Consider the following 19,196-nt stretch of genomic DNA (forward strand, 5'->3'; position numbering starts at 1 on the left):
GGATGCCATCTACAAAACAACCCAACGTGCAGAAGAAACGTCAATATGATAAAGAAAACAACTGCTTCAACACTGCTTTCACCATGGAAGTACTCAATATCTGTATTAAGAACTTGAAAAACAGTAAAGCATCTGAGATGGACGATATCCGCTCAGAACAAACAAAACATGGATGCTAGATTTGATCGAGAAATGCTCTGCATCATACAATATCCCAAAGCGTTGGTGACAGGCACACGTCACTGCCTTGCTAAAACTAGGCAAAGATGCCTTGGACGTCAAAAACGTCAGACCAATATCACTCCTCTGCCACCTCTACAAACTCTATGAATGCCTCATCCTCAATCACCTTTCTCCTGTTATTGAAGAACAACTAATACCAGAGGAAGCCAGTTTCCATCCAGGTAAATCCTGCATGGGACAGGTACTCAACCTTAACCAGCACATAAAGACAAGCAAGCTCACAGATAGTAACACTGGCCCACAGACAAAGCTGAGAATACCCACAAGCGGTCCCTCTGAAACAGAGATTACCACTTTCGCATTTGTTTCATCAGTCAACAATGATGGTGCAACATCAATAAAAAGAACAATAGCAAGGGAAATTACAGTGCACCTTTCCAAAGTCACCTTTGACTGATAGAGGATATCAATATACATATAAATTATATACAGATAAATATTCATAAACATATACATACACACACAGACGCACATCAATGCCAATTTAGTCTGTACGTCTTTGAAGTGTAGAAGGAAATAACAGCACCCATAGGTAACCCAAGTACACACAAAGAGAATATGTGAAGCTCTCGCAGGGTGAACACACAACTTATACTCTGGTCCCCTTGTCATGAGGCACATGAGCCACACCATGTTTCCCCAATTTAACAGATATACATAACATTTATATCAGACAATGCTATACTTTGAAACTTACCTTGTTTAGCTGGGTGACTTAAGATGTCTTTCACAAATGATCAAAAGATTGGCAAATGCCGAAAGGAATAAATAATAGCGTACACGCATTTTGCAAAAGATCAGGCAAAGGAACCTAATAAAAAAAAATGAATGGCATTCAAGAACATTGAACATCAACATCACTTCCATTGCTAACAGGAGGCAGACATTCTAAACCTATGTCACTATCACTTTTAACCACTGGCCCCAAAATTAAGGTCACAGAGTCCTGTGGCTAAAGAAGCCAGACAGGGGCCAGTCACTTCTTTGAGCACTAGTAGATGTCCTTGATGAACCTTGAAAATGTCATCATCTTATCTGAGATATGAAGGCCTTTAAACCATATGCAGATGACAAAAAATGACTTGTATGAAGCTTAGGGTATTAACATTGGACAGTTATGGGTGAAGAATGATGACAGAAGATGACACAACAGGAGAGGAAGCAATTTTATTAAAAGACAGGCACCATGCAAAAAAAGAGCAGGCAAAAGCACCAGACTAGTGATTTTAATCTTCCAGACAGTTGGTTGGTGCAAAAATGTTCCCTTAAGACTGACAACTTGGAAGGTTGGCAATTAAGAAATGTGAAATCATTAAAGACAGGAATTAAATTATGCCATTTAAGTTAGCAGGGGATCTTTTGTCAACCAAGGGCTACGTCAAAACAACACAATACTTCAAAGGGCCAAAAGAGAGGCTTATACCACCACTTAGCTGGATTTGCAAAAAATACACTTAATAGGGTGTGAAGGTTCTGTATAGAAAACAGAAGTTAAGAAAAGTGAAAATGAAGAATTTTTAACATCAAATTTCATAGCCGAGTTAAATGAATGCCCAAGGGCAAAAACAGAAATATGGATGAGAAACCTCAGAGTCTGCTCTGGAACATGTTAACGTGACATTTTTGAACCACAGTATTTGGACATTTAGAAAGTATAAAAACATGGGTCACAACAAAAAAAAAATGTAATTTCATCTATGACATATGTACAAATAAACCCCAGTGGTATAAAGTAGTTAAAGTATTAATTTTACTTAATCTTGTGTCTAGCACCATGGTTATTAATGTAGCATATTTCTCAATATTTCAGAAAAGGAGAGGAAGGCAGCCATGCACAGAATATACTCAAGCTCTATGTGTGCAAAGCATTCAGTCATTCAACTTAAAATATTTTATTGAGTGCATTTATCTTGTTTAGAATTGTCCTAAATGCTTCCAGGGCAAGATTCAACCTGTGAACGTTGCAATCTAGCTCCAGCCTCACTGGGCCACATGTTCTCGGCGTGCACCAAATTAACAACATTTTGAGAAAAATTCTTTGCATGCTATCAGACAGCCTTGGTGTCACAATCATTTCTAACCCATTAACAGCTGTGTTTGGTGTACTCCCAGACAGCCTTAAAGTGGAGAAAGACAAACAAACTGTAATTTCCTTTACTACACTTCTTGCACATAGACTTATTTTGCTTAACTAGAAGAATCCCACCCCAACACTCTTAAGTCAGTGGTTTTCTATGCTATTTAACATTGGAAAAAATCAAATTCTCACTTAAAGGATCTTTCAAAAACCTTTTCAGAACATGGCAGGATCTAATCAATTAACATTTTAGAATAATCTTCCATTGCATTGAAAAGGATACCCTTCGTTTCTTGTTCCTTTTAAAAGAGTAGCTTTGGTTGCTGGCTCCTCTCTCTTTCTCTTGGGTGGGGGTCGAATTTTGCTTTGGTTTGTTAAATTTGACTTGACTGTATGGAATGTTATCTATTTCTAATTAAAATCAATAAAATATGTAAAAATTAATGTAGTATATTTCTAATTTATAATCAAACACTGTAACATCAAGGTGAAATAGCTGGTCATGTGGGATTGTGCTGAAATCAACAATTTTGCATTTTTCTAGAAAGGGAGACATCTTCTAATTAGTTATTGGAATTTCAAGTATTTTACCTCCTCTTTGACAAATTATGTCTAGATAAAATGGAAACAGTAACTTCCAAAGACAATACAACCCCGACCATAAAAAAAAATGTATGAGAGCAGAACATTGCAAATTCAGCAGTGAGCTGTTTGAACAGTGTTTAATTATAGTTATTTATTTTAAACTTTAGAAATAGAGGAAAAGATTTCATTCTAATGCATCTTAAACTAGACATCCTAAGATGCGCAATGGCATTGCATCTAGAGTTCTAGCATATGTAAAAGTTCAGTATTCCATTTCACATTTCATTTGTCCCCTTGGTGAAACAAACACAGTTGTAAATGGGAAGAATATCACGTAGCATTGTTGATCGCTTCAGCAGACAAAGGGTATGTCACATGTGGCAATAAATCTAAAATCATCATCTAATTCTTCCACGTGAAGCCTGAAAATCATGAGGACTGATTGACATCATTCATGTTAGGTAGAATGCCCAGTGAAGGCTGGGTGGTCTCGGAACCCCTGCAGATTTTGGGTTTTTTTTTTCTCCAGCCCTCTAGAGTTTTTTTTTTTTTTTTGCTTTTTCTGTCCTCCTGGCCATCGGACCTTATTTTATTCTTTGTTACTTAATATTGCCTAATTTTATTTTTCTATTTTTCTTTCTTCATCTTGTAAAGCACTTTGAGCTAATAATTTGTATGAAAACGTGCCATATAAATAAATAGTTTTTGTAAAATAAAATAATAACACTACAGTACATTTTTATTAATACATAGTTTTGCATTTTTGAAAAAGTCAAAACTTTTGCCCACCTGCATATCATCATTAAGTTTGCAATTGCAACAAGTGATAATGGTTAAGCACATTTTGAAGGTGAAAAGCTTTAAAAAATAAGAAATAAATAACCAGTGGAGCCAAGACATGTTTTTGTGTAAGTGAAAATAATTAGTATATTCTGTTTGTTTTTATAAAACACATTTTTTCAGATCCACTCTATATTGAAGCAGTTGTAACTTTAGGCACTGATGCTAATGGAGAGTTGAGTTTTTTTTTTTTTTTTGCTTTGCTTTGAATGATTCAACTTTAAATCACCTTTGTAACATTACTGAATAACACTTTAATATGTTCTTCTGCTGCACTCAACTCTTTCATACCAACACCACCAAGGACTGTATGTAGCATGTTCAGCAGTAAGCAGCAACTAATCTTATTAAGCCTGGTGGAAAAAAAATACAAATACTGTATATAGAAAAGTACCTAATTACATAGTACTTAACACTACAATTACCAGAGCCTACGAAAAAACTCATAAATCCAGCCCACCTTAAATCTCTTCGCACCTCTCCATCAGCGTCTTTTGTCTTCTAAATGTGTTAATAAGCCCAAGCAGCCTGCTATATCATCCCCCCCACCGCCTCAGAACAGGCAAGAAGTTCTCCAAATTCCTGCCTTGATTGATTATCTGGGAGTGAGCTACCTAGAATTGCAACGGGAAATAATTTGATGTGTGTTTTGTGTCTACAACAATCTATGTAAACACATCGCTAAAACAGAATTCTTTTTCATGTTTTAGTAATAAATGACAAAATGCAGACATAAACTGTATAATGTGTGAAGGCTGATGGCCAAATATCAAATAAACACTTTCACAAAAGGAGAAAGTACAATACGACAGCTTCTGCGGTACAGCGGTTAGATCTGCTGACTTATAATCCACAGGTCGTGAGTTCGAAGCCATCTCCCACGCAAATTTACCGTTTTGAGTAGTGAACTACTCTTATTGTTAATATTATACAATAAAAACATACATTACATTTGATTTGTGTCTGTAACAGCCGCTGTAAATTTATAGCACTTGTAAAAGTTAGCATTTTTTTTTTTCACTTTTATTCTCTCAGTCATGATCACGATACAACACCCACCTCCCCTACCCCCTGCCCCCCACCCCACCCCACCCCAGATCTGGCGCGGTTACTTTTTATCTGAAACTAGGAATAACTGTAGATGTGAATGGTGTTTTCAGACAGTGGAACTGGAAATTCTTTGATCTGGAGGGATAAAAGCTGAAATACAAACGCTGGTGAATCTGCCTGCTTCGTATCTCAGTGTCATTTGATTTTTTTTTTTTTTATTTTATTCAGATTCATTGAGTGTTCCTAATCACGCTGAATTAGTATGCACCTCATGGTCCATGATGTCAAAGCCGCGCTGAAAAAAACAGAGACATAGGTATATATGATATTTAGAATAACTCATTTTATAACCTGTATAGTACATTTTGGAAAACATTATGGCACTGATGCAACATTATTCATATTCATTCGCATGCCTTCTTGCGCTTGTAATCAGTGACTGCATTTTTTTTTCCGATCTTGCCTAGTCTGTACAGGACTCCAGAACTCCAGGACATGCAGAGGAAAGAATAGTACAGAGTGGTCAGTTCCGCGCTACTTGCAATTATCAGATTCAAATGTTAACAGTTGCCACACACCCAAGGACTGTCCTTCCTAAATTTACGACATGTGTACCTGTTTCAATGTACACACTTCTCTCTGTGCTGTGGTTACTATTACATTGAAGGGGCTGGAGAAAGTGGCAGTCTTGGAACAGAAGCTTGTCGATGTTGCATCCTCTTTTGCTTTATCCATCACCTTTTCTTGTAAGAAGTGACAACGAAATTCCTCTGCAGGAGTACAGCCGCATAGCTAAAAGGCACACATGCATATTTGCATGATGGGAGAACAACAAAGCAGCTGTGAGATGTGGGAGGGGGAAAACTTGCCTGTTATTTGGTTTAGTACCATTTTGGTACAGAACCTGAGGTCCAAAGGCTGGAATTGATACCAAATTCAAAATTTTAATACCGATCCAACACTAGTCAGGATAAAATGAGAGACCATAGCAGCCTGCCTTATCTACCTAAAATTCACTAATGCTATGGTAAAGTTTATGGTTCTTAAGAATGACTATCCCGAACTTCAAAAAAAGATATCATCGAAGATAAAGTACACATTTTCCCTGTAACCAATAAATTCATAGAATAGTCAGTTGGTGTAGAATGAGAAGAAGGAGCAAATATGATATTGTATCTTTTATTGGACTCAGTCGTTCAACTAAAATTTAAGTAAAATGTTAAGAGTGTAGCCATCACACCATGATGATCTATTTTTATCTGTATCTACATATTAACATCAGACTGTTATCTAAATATTCTATCCACCCGTCTATCCTCCAAACCATGCTATTTACTCACAGCTGAACAGCCAAGAAATCCACAATAGATAAAAAAAACTTGTCCTGTCAGCCTGCTGAACCACTTGTTTCTTGTTCTGAAGATGATGATGATATACCCCTGGCCTCTTAAGAAACTTCTATGTTTGAAGTAAACAATATTTAAAAATAAAACTATGTTCTAATTACAGTTGTCAAGTGTTTTGACATAATCAAGTACATTACAAAATTGTTAAAAAAAAAAAAAAAAAAAGTATCTGTAATTGTGGTAAAGGTAAAAAAAAAAAAAAAAGTTAAGGGTGTATAGTCAAAATCTAACAAAAAGATTAAAATAAAAACATAATAAAAATAAAAACAAAACATAATACCATGCCAAATGAGTGTGTTTTTTGCTAAAATATTCTTAAAAATTACTTCTTGAAAATGGCTGCATTGTACGTAAACACGGAAGATGCCATTTTCACAATGCTGCGTGTCAGAACTGAAGATCTGCCTCTTCCCGAAACATGCATACATTTTGCATGTTTTTACCATAAAATGAAATTATTTGTTTCTTTTAACAATAGACGTTTTTCACATCCTATGGCACTGTCCGGTATATATCACTTATCAGTGCTGCTGAGTTTGAATATTCAATATTTAATTTCTCCACTAAAGCATGAGATTAAAAAATATTTTGGCTACCACTACAGAGTAAATGGGGTAAGCAGCATTTAAAAAATATTTTTGGGTGGAGCATTCCCTAAAATATGTTGTTTCCATTAATATCAATATTAAGCAACAGCTAATATACTATTAAAGAGAGCAAGTTAGAGAAAGTACAATTTAAGACATTTAAAAACATTTCTGAAGGATGCAAAACATCGTCATCATCAAAATGGCAGAAAATATAGGTATAATTTTTTGCCAATATCACACACCCCATGCTGAATATACATGTAAGGTTCATTTTAGTGCTGGGAGGCTCTCAATATTGTAATGCGTACTATTTCACAATTTTTTGCATGTCTTGCAGCAGATGTTCAAGTGACACATTCAGTTCTATTTGAATCTCTTAAGTGTAAATAAGGAATTTGCGAGTGTTTAAAATGAAGCACATGGTTTCTTGCAGAGAGTAAGTGCATCACTAAAGTTGTTCTCATGTGACATATTTAATCTCTCTTCATCAGTATATCACATTAATCTTGGCTACATGCATTTCTGTTAATTTTTCAGGTGAGATTTCCTGGAGATTCAGATTGGATTCTTACTTTTCCTCTCCCCCCAACTCGTATAAAATCCAGCATTTTTTGCCTTGTATCGACTTATTACTGATAATGTGTACAAGATCAGTGCCACCATCAGCTGTGCCAATAACGAAGAAAAATATATGAATAGATTAATAGAAAGAAGATATTGAGGACAGCAATTGCTCATAATAATAATATTGGGCTGGGAAGGTGGTGCAGTGATAGCACTACTGTCTCACTGTGAAGGAGACAGGTGTTTGCATTCTTATGATGTCTGCATGTTCTCCCCGGGCGCTCCGGTTTCCTCCCATAGTCCAAAAGCATGTAGGTTAGGTGGATTGGCATTGTGCAGACAGTGTTTGTGTGTGTTTATGATGGACTGGCACTCCACCCTGAGACTGTTTCTGCCTTGCTGAAATAGGCTCCCGCAGCTCTGCAACCCTGCCTTAGAAAGTGGGTTAGGAAGATGGGTGGATGAATAGAACAGAATACAATTATGGGCATTCACAACAAGAATTCTGACTAGCCAAAGTGAATAGTTTTGAAATCTGAGTAGTCAAAATAAAATATCAAACATATGATTACGTACAAGATGCTAAATAACTCTGGTGTAAACATTTCTCTAAATAATTCTATATATGATTTAGTGTAATAGCACATAGTTCAGAGAACTGGAATTTAATCATGTTCTAATTAAAAAGAAAACAGCCTATATTTTTAAACATCAAGGCCAAACTATGACATACATAATATGATGATGCAGAAAACTGCATGATTGTACAGACAGAGAAACCTAAATATTTTTAAGGTTATGGAGAATATCAGAAGTGTTTCTGACACATGGGATGTTTTGTTCAAATATTAGCCAAGTGTGGTGGTATGGTAAGTAAGACACGAAAAACCTGTATTTTGGCAGTCGCTGCACTTTTTGTATGCTGTTTGTTGTAAGAAACAATTGTAACTGTTATTTGCATTTTTATTGTTCTTTTCTGACTCTACAATTAACTCGGCTTAGTCAATCAGTAGCAGTTCAACAACCTTGTCTAAAGCTATAATGCCTTCTATCAGTTTATAACCATTAGGCAATTCAGTAATGTACCAATGATGAGCCAAATATCTCTATATTTGACATTACCTTCCTCATACATACATACATACATACATACATACATACATGCATACATAAATGAATCTTCCCATCATAAATATCCTTAAACCAAAAAACTGCCAAGCAAAAATTTTTTTTCAAGTGTCTAAAAGTACCTTGGGGTCTCAGAGGTTGCGTAATCACCATCGGCATTCTCACTGGAGTAGTCTGTAGAGTAGGCTGTCTTTTAATGGCCTGTGAAGATTACATGCAACGTATGTTATTCCACTGAATGGTATTTTGGGGTGAAAACAAGTAAATAACCTACTAAATGCATTTTAATGATCATTTTAAAAAGATAACAACTTTCAGATAGATAAGCTATGAAGGTTCCACAGTCTATTTACTCCTAAAACAATTATATAATAACCAATTCGTGTGGCATATTATCAGTTTACATATACATTTTGATTGTATCTTAATTGCTGGATTTCATTTATTATGGACGTAAGAAACTGCATGATTTAAAAATAAATATTTGATTTACTAAAACATTTAAAAAAAAAAATAAGAACACAAGTTCAATAAACAATGAAGCCACGTGGTATTCTCTGCAGTTAAAGACATTAGCAAGTTAGAAAGTCAAAGCAAATTAATATATGATAACTAAATGACTCAAAAAATGTTCTACTACATGAAAATAAAAATTGAGCTATAAAAAGTGCTGTATTCTCATATACATTTCAATGACAAAGGAGAGTTTTCCTGAAATATACACAAGATGTCAGATGGTATACCAGTATCTTAGGTTAGCAAATTAATGACTATTATAGTTGTGACTTGCTGTATCTTTGACCATTTATAAATAATTCACTCTATTATAAAGCACAATAATTATGTAATAATTTAGAATGTAATTACATCTACTAATAAAAAATACTTCAGTTGCAAATACCACAAATAAATACAGTCATATGAAAAAGTTTGGGAACCCCTCTCAGCCTGCACAATAATTTACCCTACTTTCAACAAAAAAGATACCATTGTCTTTCATTTCCTAGGAACATCTGAGTACTGGGGTGTTTTCCCGAACAAAGAGTTTTAGTGAAGCAGTATTTAGTTGAATGAAATTAAATCAAATGTGAAAAACTGTCTGTGGAAAAATGTGGGCACCCTTGTAATTTTGCTGATTTGAATGCATGTAACTGCTCAATACTGATTACTTGCAACACCAAATTGGTTGGATTAGCTCGTTAAGCCTTTAACATAATAGACAGGTGTGTTCAATCATGAGAAAAGGTATTTAAGGTGATCAGTTGCAAGTTGTGCTTCCCTTTGACTCTCCTCTGAAGAGTGACAGCTTGGGATCCTCAAAGCAACTCTCAAAAGATCTGAAAACAAAGATTGTTCAGTATCATGGTTTAGGGCAGGCATGTCAAACACGTGGAAATCTGTGCAGCCTGCATGACAGATCCTAGTTAGCACTAAACTTGTACAAAATGATTACTATCGTTTGGGATTGAATCATTCTGCATCTTCTGACAAAAGCACATTTTTCCATGGCATTACGGTACCGGAAACGTCATCTGCTAGTATAGCAACAAGCCTTGTCCAAAGTTAATGAGCCGCGACGTCGCAACTGAAATGCTAGGCTAAAGCAGCCTGGCAGCAGGGGCGGCCTTAGGCATGTGCAAACTGTGCACTTGCACAGGGCAGCCACGCCAATATATATTGAATATAAAACAGAAAGAGAAAATAACGACACAGCTGACGGCAATGTGGCCGAAAAACACTGTGTTTCTTGTTAATTAGTATGCTGTATTTACTAATGTCGCTCAAGTCGGAGCAGTAAGCTATATGTAGTATCATAATGTTCTGCCGTAATGAGAATATCATGGGCCGCCACTTGGTTTTCAAGTTATGGATGCGCGCATATAGAAGCGTGTCATGAGCACAAGGTGGCTATGCAGTGTCTGCAACGGACGTGGCCATCCGTCGTGCATAAGATACCATATTCACATTGGCGGGCGAAGGGGCCACCGATTCTTTCTCTGCCCAGGGCCGCCACGAGCCTAGAGCCACCCCTGGCAGGCTACACTACTGGCTGGGCTGCTGAGACTGGCCACTGGGCCGAACTGACCATCACGAGTAGTAATAGCTTGCATATTTTCATGTTTTTTTGCTCTAATTTTATGTAATTTTGTGCTAGTATTGTAACAAACAGTTAGTACAGACTACAGCTGAAGATCTGAAGTGGACAGGAGAAGTTGGTGAGTTGTTTATTAACAAATTTTTGTGATTTTGAGTTTGTAAAATTAGTGTAGGTCAGGGGTCTTTTTGCATATTGGCTTACTTTACAATATAAACTTTGAAGTAAACTTAGTAAAGTAAAATTTGATTTTTGGAGGATTTGTTTTCCAACTTGAATTACTGAGCAATGAATTCAGGGAGTGTTTTCGTGATTTCAGTTCACACGAACAGGACTTTGCACTGTTTACGTCACCCTATTCTTACAACGTTGAGAATGCGCCTGAGAATATCCAAATGGAACTGACTGAACTGCAGTCAGATTCTATTCTGAAGGCAAAATACAATGAAGTTGGTGTGCCAGGCTTGTATGCTTACCTGCCACCCTCGTATGTGCAGATCCATAAGTTGCCGTCGAGAGTACTGTCTATGTTCGGAAGCACTTACCTTTATGAGCAATTGTTTTCGTTAATGAAAGCTACCAAAACCCCATATCACTCAAGACTTACTGTCGAGCACCTTTCATCCCTCATAAAAGTTGCAGCTGCACAAGATTTCAAGCCTGATATTGACAAACTGGTTACTAACAAGAAATGCCAAGTGTCGGGACAAAAGAAATACATCTCACACTGTAAGACTCCTATATAAGCAATGAATATAATATAATAATATAAGAACCTAGTTAAGAGGCTAAGACTCTAATTGTACGCTGTTGAACGGAGATTGTATGGAAATAAATTGCTTTTCTTTAAACTTTAAGTGTTACATTTTTTAAAGTTTTCAGTATTGGAAAGAAAGCTACAGTAACTTTGTATAATAGTATTTGTTACAGTGCGGCCCGCTGACACACTTATGGCAGTCGAACCGGCCCACCAATGGTAGTGAGTTTGACATGCCTGGTTTAGGGGAAGGCTACAAAAAGCTATCTCAGAGGTTTAAACTGTCAGTTTCAACTGTAAGGAATGTAATCAGGAAATGGAGGGCCACAGGCACAATTGCTGTTAAACCCAGGTCTGGCAGGCCAAGAAAAATACAGGAGCGGCATATGTGCAGGATTGTGAGAATTGTTACAGACAACCCACAGATCACCTCCAAAGACTTGCAAGAACTTTGCTGCAGATGGTGTATATCATTCTACAATTCAGTGCAATTTGCACAAAGAACATCTATATGTCAGGGTGAAGAGAAAGAAGCCCTTTCTGCACTCACACCACAAACTTAGTCGCTTGATAATAAAATAATAATAATAATACATTTTATTTATATAGCGCCTTTCCCATGCTCAAGGCACTTACAGAATAAATAAAGAACGGCAGAATATACAGTATATAGCATTGTACAAACCAGATAAATAAACAAAGAAGATTAAGACAGTAAATTCTGGAAAAAAAAAAAAAAAAAAAAAACAGACAACATAATTGATGGTCTCGCACACACATACAGGTTACATGAGCATCTTGACAGAGAAGTAAACTGAGAGAAAGGTAATAAAGTCAAATAGAGCTAAAAGCCTTCCTGAACAGATGAGTTTTGAGTTGTTTTTTAAAAGAATTCATGGAGTCAGCTGACCTGATTAATTTTGGTAGGTCATTCCAGAGTCTGGGCGCTATACAGCTGAAGGCCCTGTCACCCATGGAGTGTAGATTAGTGACGGGCACAACAAGATTACCAGAATCAGAGGACCTTAGTGGGCGGGCAGGCACATAGTGATGGAGAAGGTCACTGATGTAGTTTGGCGCGAGGTTATTTAAAGCTTTGTAGGTTATTAGTAGGATTTTATATTCGATTCTGTAGGACACAGGGAACCAGTGAAGGCGGAGCAGGATGGGTGTGATGTGCTCGCTGCTGCTGGCTCGAGTAAGGACTCTTGCAGCTGAGTTTTGAATAAGCTGGAGCTGTGATATAAGATTAGAAGGGGCACCTGCCAGTAGGGAATTACAATAATCGATGCGGGATGTGATAAAAGCATGGACAAGTTTCTCAGCATTAGAGAAGGAGAGGAAGGAGCGAACACGGGATATGTTACGGAGGTGAAAGTAAGAAAGTTTCTTAATGTGATTTATGTGGGCGGAATAAGTGAGGGAGGAGTCAAAAATGACACCAAGATTTTTTACAGTAGAGGCAGGTCTGATGAGATCACTGCCAAGATGGACTGGGAAGGAGCTCATTTTATTAAGTTGCATTTTAGTCCCAATTTGCAGGAGTTCAGTTTTATTGCAATTTAATTTTAAAGAGTTCTGCTCCATCCAGGTTTTAATTTCACTAAGGCAGGTTGTGAGCTGAGAAAGCTCTGATGAAGTTCCACTTTTAACATTGAAGTAGAGCTGAGTATCATCTGCATAAAAATGATAACCCAATCCATAACTACGGATAATATGGCCAAGGGGAAGCATATAAATACAGAAAAGCAGAGGACCGAGGACAGAGCCCTGAGGGACTCCTTGTGTGACTGGCGCTGAGCTGGATCTACTGTTGCCAAGACTAACAAACTCTTGCCTATCAGTCAGATAGGACTTGAACCACTGGAGGGCAGTGCCAGAGATACCCAGCATGTTCTCCATTCTGAACAGTAGGATGTCATGTCTGACAGTGTCAAATGCTGCACTGAGGTCTAACAGAATTAATATGCTGGTTTGTCCAGAGTCTGCTGCCATAAGCAAATCATTGGTTACCCGTAGCAGAGCAGTTTCACAGCTGTGCCGCGCCCTGAAACCAGACTGAAAGGGTTCCATCAAATTATTAGAGGTTAGGTAATTGGTGAGTTGGGAAGCTACAACACGCTCAAGAACTTTTGACAGGAAAGGTAAGTGGGAAATAGGCCGGAAATTGTTAAGATTGTCAGCATCAAGGCCAGACTTTTTTAACGTTGGGGTTACAGAAGCAATTTTAAAAGTGAGCGGCACAGAGCCAGTGTCAAGGGATGAGTTTACTATTGTTGTAACAGTCGGGATTATGGCATGAAGGCAGGATTTAAGTAGTGTGGTGGGGATGGGGTCCAGTACACAAGTAGTCGGCCTCATCTTACAAAGCAGGTCATTAACAAACGCAGAAGTGACTGGTGAGAACTTAGAGAAGGAGCTGGATGGAGTGGGAAAACAGGGAGAGATATAAACAGATGATGTATTTATGTTGGCTGAATTATTTAGATCTTTAATTTTGTTACGGAAAAAGTGGAGGAATTCCTCACAGACTTCAGTAGAAGAGGTAGTTGGACCAGATGCGGGTTCGAGTAGTTTATTAACTACAGAGAATAAAACCCTTGGGTTATCATGGCTACTTTCTATTATTCTGCCATAATGGGTGTTCTTGGCAGAAGTTAGTGCTTCTCTGTAAGCTCTTTGGTGGTCAGAGAAAGCCTGGATGTGCACGGTGAGGCCAGTCTTACGTGACATTCTCTCAAGGCGTCGGCCAGCTGCTTTCATAGATCGCAATTCTGAGTTATACCAAGGAGCTGAACGTTTAAAGGAAACCTCCTTATGTTTTAAAGGAGCTGTTTTATCTAATGCTGAGTGAAGGGCTGTGTTATAGTGGTGAACAAAACTATCTAGTGTTGATGGAAGAGGTGCAGACAGTAAAAGATCAGAAATGGATCCAGAAAGGATAGAGGGACAGATATTTTTAAGGTTTCTGTAAGAAATTTGTCGTTTACAGGTAAGAGGTGGGAGAGGTAATGAGACAGTGAAAAATACTGTTTTATGGTCAGAGAGTCCCAAATCAGTGCTGTAAATGTTGGCAACAGATAGTCCAGAAGTGCAGATGTATTCAAATGCTCATTTAGACAAGCCAGATTCATTTTGGAACAAAGTGCTTTGGACTGATGACACAAAAATTGAGTTATTTGGTCATAACAAAAAGAACTTTGCATGGCGGAAGAAGAACGCCGCATTCCAAGAAAAACACCTTTGGTGGAGATTCCATCATGCTGTGGGGCTGTGTGGCTAGTTCAGGGACTGGGGCCCTTGCTAAAGTCGAGGGTCGGATGAATTCAATCCATTATCAACAAATTCTTCAGGATGATGTTCAAGCATCAGTCACAAAGTTGAAGTTATTCAGGGGTTGGATATTCCAACAAGACAATGACCCAAAACACAGTTCGAAATCTACAAAGGCATTCATGCAGAGGGAGAAGTATAATGTTCTAGAATGGCCGTCACAATTCCCTGACTTGAATATCATCAAAAATTTATGGGATGATTTGAAGCAGGCTGTCCATGCTTGGCAGCCATCAAATTTAACTGAACTGGAGAGATTTTGTATGGAAGAATGGTCAAAATACCTCCATCCAGAAACCAGACTCTCATCAAATGCTATAGGAGGCATTTAGAGGCTGTTATATTTGCAAAAGGAGGCTCAACTAAGTATTGATGTAATATCTCTGTTGGGGTGCCCAAACTTATACACCTGTCTAATTTTGTTATGATGCATATTGCATATTTTCTGTTAATCCAATAAGTTTAATGTCACTGCCGAAATACTATTGTTTCCATAAGGCATGTCATATATTAAAAGGAAGTTGCTACTATGATACAATTATAAACTAAATTAACAGGGAAATCATAACCATTGTAGAACTGTTTTAGCAACCTATCTATCACATACCCACTATTAATGTAAAATTTCGATCTGTTTCAAATTAACCATTTTACAATACTACTTACCAACTGAGATCCTTGACTATGAACAGTGACTTGTGAATGTTGCACTATATTTGGTAAAGTAGTAGTTACACTGTTGGGGTGTCCAATTCTTACAGTTTGTCCTGCATAAACAGCAGAGACTGTCCCAGATGTGGTTTGGGAAGCAGGCTGAGAAACATGCACTGGTTTGACTTGTTGAGGCTGCTGAGTTTGCATCAGAGACTGTTGACTGTTTAATAGTGACTGCCTCAAAGCTGGTAGACTTTTCTGCAAAAAAACATATAGTAGTATTAATATCTTCCTGAACCTATACTTTTAAAACCACTTAGTATGAGAGCCCAGGTTATATCTATATAGAATTATTCATTAGCATGTGCAAATTCCTTAGTATTACTTACTTGAAAGCATATGTTTAAGATAAGACACAACAACTGAGATTACATTTAGTAACACTGTTATATGTGATCACTACTTTGATATGTAGAAGAATGTGATTTAAAGAAGCATTACCTGAACATCTAGAAGGAGATAGAATAGGTAACTTAGGCATGAGGCATACCGATATTTCTTTAAATTACTATGTTTCATTTAAAATATGAAAACAACAAAAAAGGGTGCTTAAAATTTCATATTAAATAACAAGAAGTCTCATAAATATTTTAATTAAACAAAATTGTTTTCCTGTTCAGACATTTTCGCTTTTTACAGGGATACATGAAAAACTACAAAACAATAATTAATGTTTGCCAATTACCTACTTAAAAACCAGAGAAAAGGACAAACATAATTTTCAATATAAATACAGTTAAAATAATACACATACCTTGAGAAAAGGAACAAGGTATGGCTGTGGCGATGATTTTAACTCTGACTGAAGTCTGTTTGTGAACTCCTCAGGTTCAATTTTTGCATCCTGAAAATGTTTAACAAAGTTCAATAGAGCAATGGTTACAAAAATTAATTTTGAAATATATGAAATACAATTTTAACACTCAAACATCCAACATGAGAAATGAAAGTTTAATAGCAATTAAGCTAAAACACTTTCCTGCATGAAATACACAAAAACAGGATAAAAATATGTTAAGTAAAACATCTGAACTTCTGTAGAACGGAATTCTGTTGTGATGCTATGAAAAGAAAAAATAGCATGTTCTCTGCAATTATATAAATATAAATGTATTTTTTATCTGTTGCACCTATACATGACAACTGCCTTTCAAATCTACCCAGTATTTAATGTCTAGAAAAGTCCGTGATTAAAACACTTGGAGAACTGCATATAGATAATATCTTTGCATCCTACCAACAATTATGTTTGAAATCTAACTTCTCAGCAACACGATATTTCCAATATTTTCAAATTAGCAAATTTGCCAAATGGAACCTGCTCAATTTTCCCCACCTTCCACCTATTTTTATTCCAGAAGACATGTTGATCAGTTTTAAAGACTCTGGCAGTATCTCTATAAAATATAAAAACATTTTAAATTCCCCTCCTTTAGTACTAGGGTGTTGTACTATGTGAGACATTATGAATGTAGTGATAAGTCAAGCAAAATGACACCTTTTATTGGCTAAATACAAAAAGATTACAATATGCAAGCTTTCGAGGCAACTCAGGCCCCTTCTTCAGGCGAGATGTAATCGTTTCAAAGAGTATGTTGGAGAAAAGACTTCACTTAATATTTCTAGCACCATATGTGCAAAGCATTCAATCATTCAACTTAAAATCTTTTATTCATCAGATTTATCTCTGTTAAAATAGTCAAAAATGTATCCAGGGCAAGATTCAAGCCGTGAACATTGCAATCCAGCTCCAGCCTCACCGAGCTACATGTTTTGTGTGTGCACCAAATTAACATTATTTCGGACAATCTTTGAAATCTTTTAATGCCTATCAGACAGCCTTGCTGTCACAATCACTCCTAACTCATTAACAACTATGTTGGTGTACTCACAGATGGGAGTAAAATGGAGAAGGACAAGCAAACTGTAATTGCGTTTACTCCATTTCTAGCACATAGACTAATCTTGAACAACTGGAAGTGTTAATTTAGTGAGTAACTGATGTTTATGAAAATGGATAAAATGAAATTCTCACTTAAGAGGATCTGTTCAAAACATTTTAAAAATATGGCAGGATCTAATAAATGACATTTTAGAATTAGCATCTATATTGGGGGGGAAAAGGATACTCTTCCTTCATTGCTGCTTTAAAGATTTGCTCTGGTTGTTGACTGTCCTCCCTTTCTCTTCAGTGGGGGTTGAACTTTGGTTTGTTAACCTTGAGTTGATTGTATGGAATGTTATTTTCTTCAAATAAAGTCAATAAATATATTATATATATATATATAATAAAATATATATATATAAATTTATTTAAAATATGATATCTTATTTTTATTTGGTTTGCTTAATTATTAGAAGATTGTTAAATGTGGAAGCTTATTTTAAAATTACTGTGTAATAAAAGATTTACTAGTATTTTTGAAATAACAAATATTCTAGTCATCACCAAAACATTATTGCCAACGGTAAAAAAAAACAAAAAAAAAAAACATTTACACTAAAAATAAATGGTTTTAAAAAGTTTTAGAATAATACAAATCAAATTGTGGTGGACAGTTTTATTACAAAACATAAAAGTAAAAATGAACACTTTTACAATAAGGTGTAATTTGCTGCCATCTACAGGTGCTGGTTACATATTACAATAAAGAATTTATTTTACATATTAACACATACAGTAAATCTAGTGGTAAGAATATCAAATTTTTTGTTAAAATAAATTGGCCACACCATTTGTTTAATTTTAATATTAGTTAACTAAAATCTCTGATAGATCTCATAAATTGTTCTGAAGTATTTCCCAGATACTTTTAGATGAATGAAAAGACTGGCTAACATTTACACTTCATTTCAGTATTATTTGATGTATAGTATTTGTAATCCTTTATTTCATGGCACATGAAAAACTCCTTAGAAGACTACATTCAACATTACCTGCTCCAAGGTTTATAATAATATCACTTATGAATCTCTTGTGCATAAGTTAATACAAATTAGGAACCATTTGTGTGTACATTAATAATTTAATCCACATTTTCCTCACTTTGCATAATGATGATGAGGAGGATGATGACAAATTTTATTTATAAAGTGCCCTTCTCATGCTGAAAGTATTTAAAATGAAAAATACGTCAGAAACTAATTTCTGGGGGATTTAAAAGTATCATTCAAAATTGAATACAGTTTAATCAAAGAAACATTATTAACCATCTAAATATGACAAAGTATAAAAGCTAACCTTATTGTACTGAATGTACATATTTGGCTAATGTGTTACTTCTTTATCACTTATGTAGTCTGAATGAAATGCAATGTATATTAGAGAAATATATAAAATCACAACAATACAGAAAAACTTTACTGTTCAATTTTGATACCTGATGTGTGACTGGGTGAGGCTCTGACCCCTGGCACCCCCTTATTTCAATTAGGCAGGCAGATAATGTATGAAAAATTCATTTGATCATATAAATATAATAGGGAATGTCTATAATATATTTTTCAAAGACTGTAAATTGAGTTCAAATAAATAAAACACAATATATTTACTATTGTCACACAGCATATTACATGAACTTCAGAAAACCCAAAATAAATTTGTCACACTTTTTATAAGGAATGCTAGGTTTAATTAAAAATGTTTGGTTTTCAAAATATTTCTAAGTTTTGATATTTTCAGAAATTTTAAGTCTATATAATGTTCGCAGTTCAATATATGGAAAAATGTATTTAAAGACATCTATTAGCTCTACAGTTATTAAAAATACTGTCCTCTCCAACTCTCTTTACAAACATATTATAAAATTGAGAC

The 19,196-nt window shown here is 35.9% G+C and overlaps 1 protein-coding gene across 1 annotated transcript in view; it reads right to left on the reverse strand.

Annotated features, from left to right (window-relative positions):
- LOC114657624 (transcription initiation factor TFIID subunit 4-like) overlaps positions 1–19,196 on the reverse strand; it is a 458,757-nt gene that overhangs the window by 214,505 nt on the left and 225,056 nt on the right. Inside the window, exons 5-7 of the mRNA XM_051932232.1 lie at positions 16,137–16,226; positions 15,335–15,580; positions 8,606–8,684 (exon numbers count right to left, since the gene is read on the reverse strand). Coding sequence (XP_051788192.1) covers positions 8,606–8,684; positions 15,335–15,580; positions 16,137–16,226 — 415 coding nt within the window. The remainder of the gene's footprint in view (positions 1–8,605; positions 8,685–15,334; positions 15,581–16,136; positions 16,227–19,196) is intronic.

Source organism: Erpetoichthys calabaricus, chromosome 9 (assembly GCF_900747795.2).
Source record: "Erpetoichthys calabaricus chromosome 9, fErpCal1.3, whole genome shotgun sequence".
NCBI classification, from domain to species: domain Eukaryota; kingdom Metazoa; phylum Chordata; class Cladistia; order Polypteriformes; family Polypteridae; genus Erpetoichthys; species Erpetoichthys calabaricus.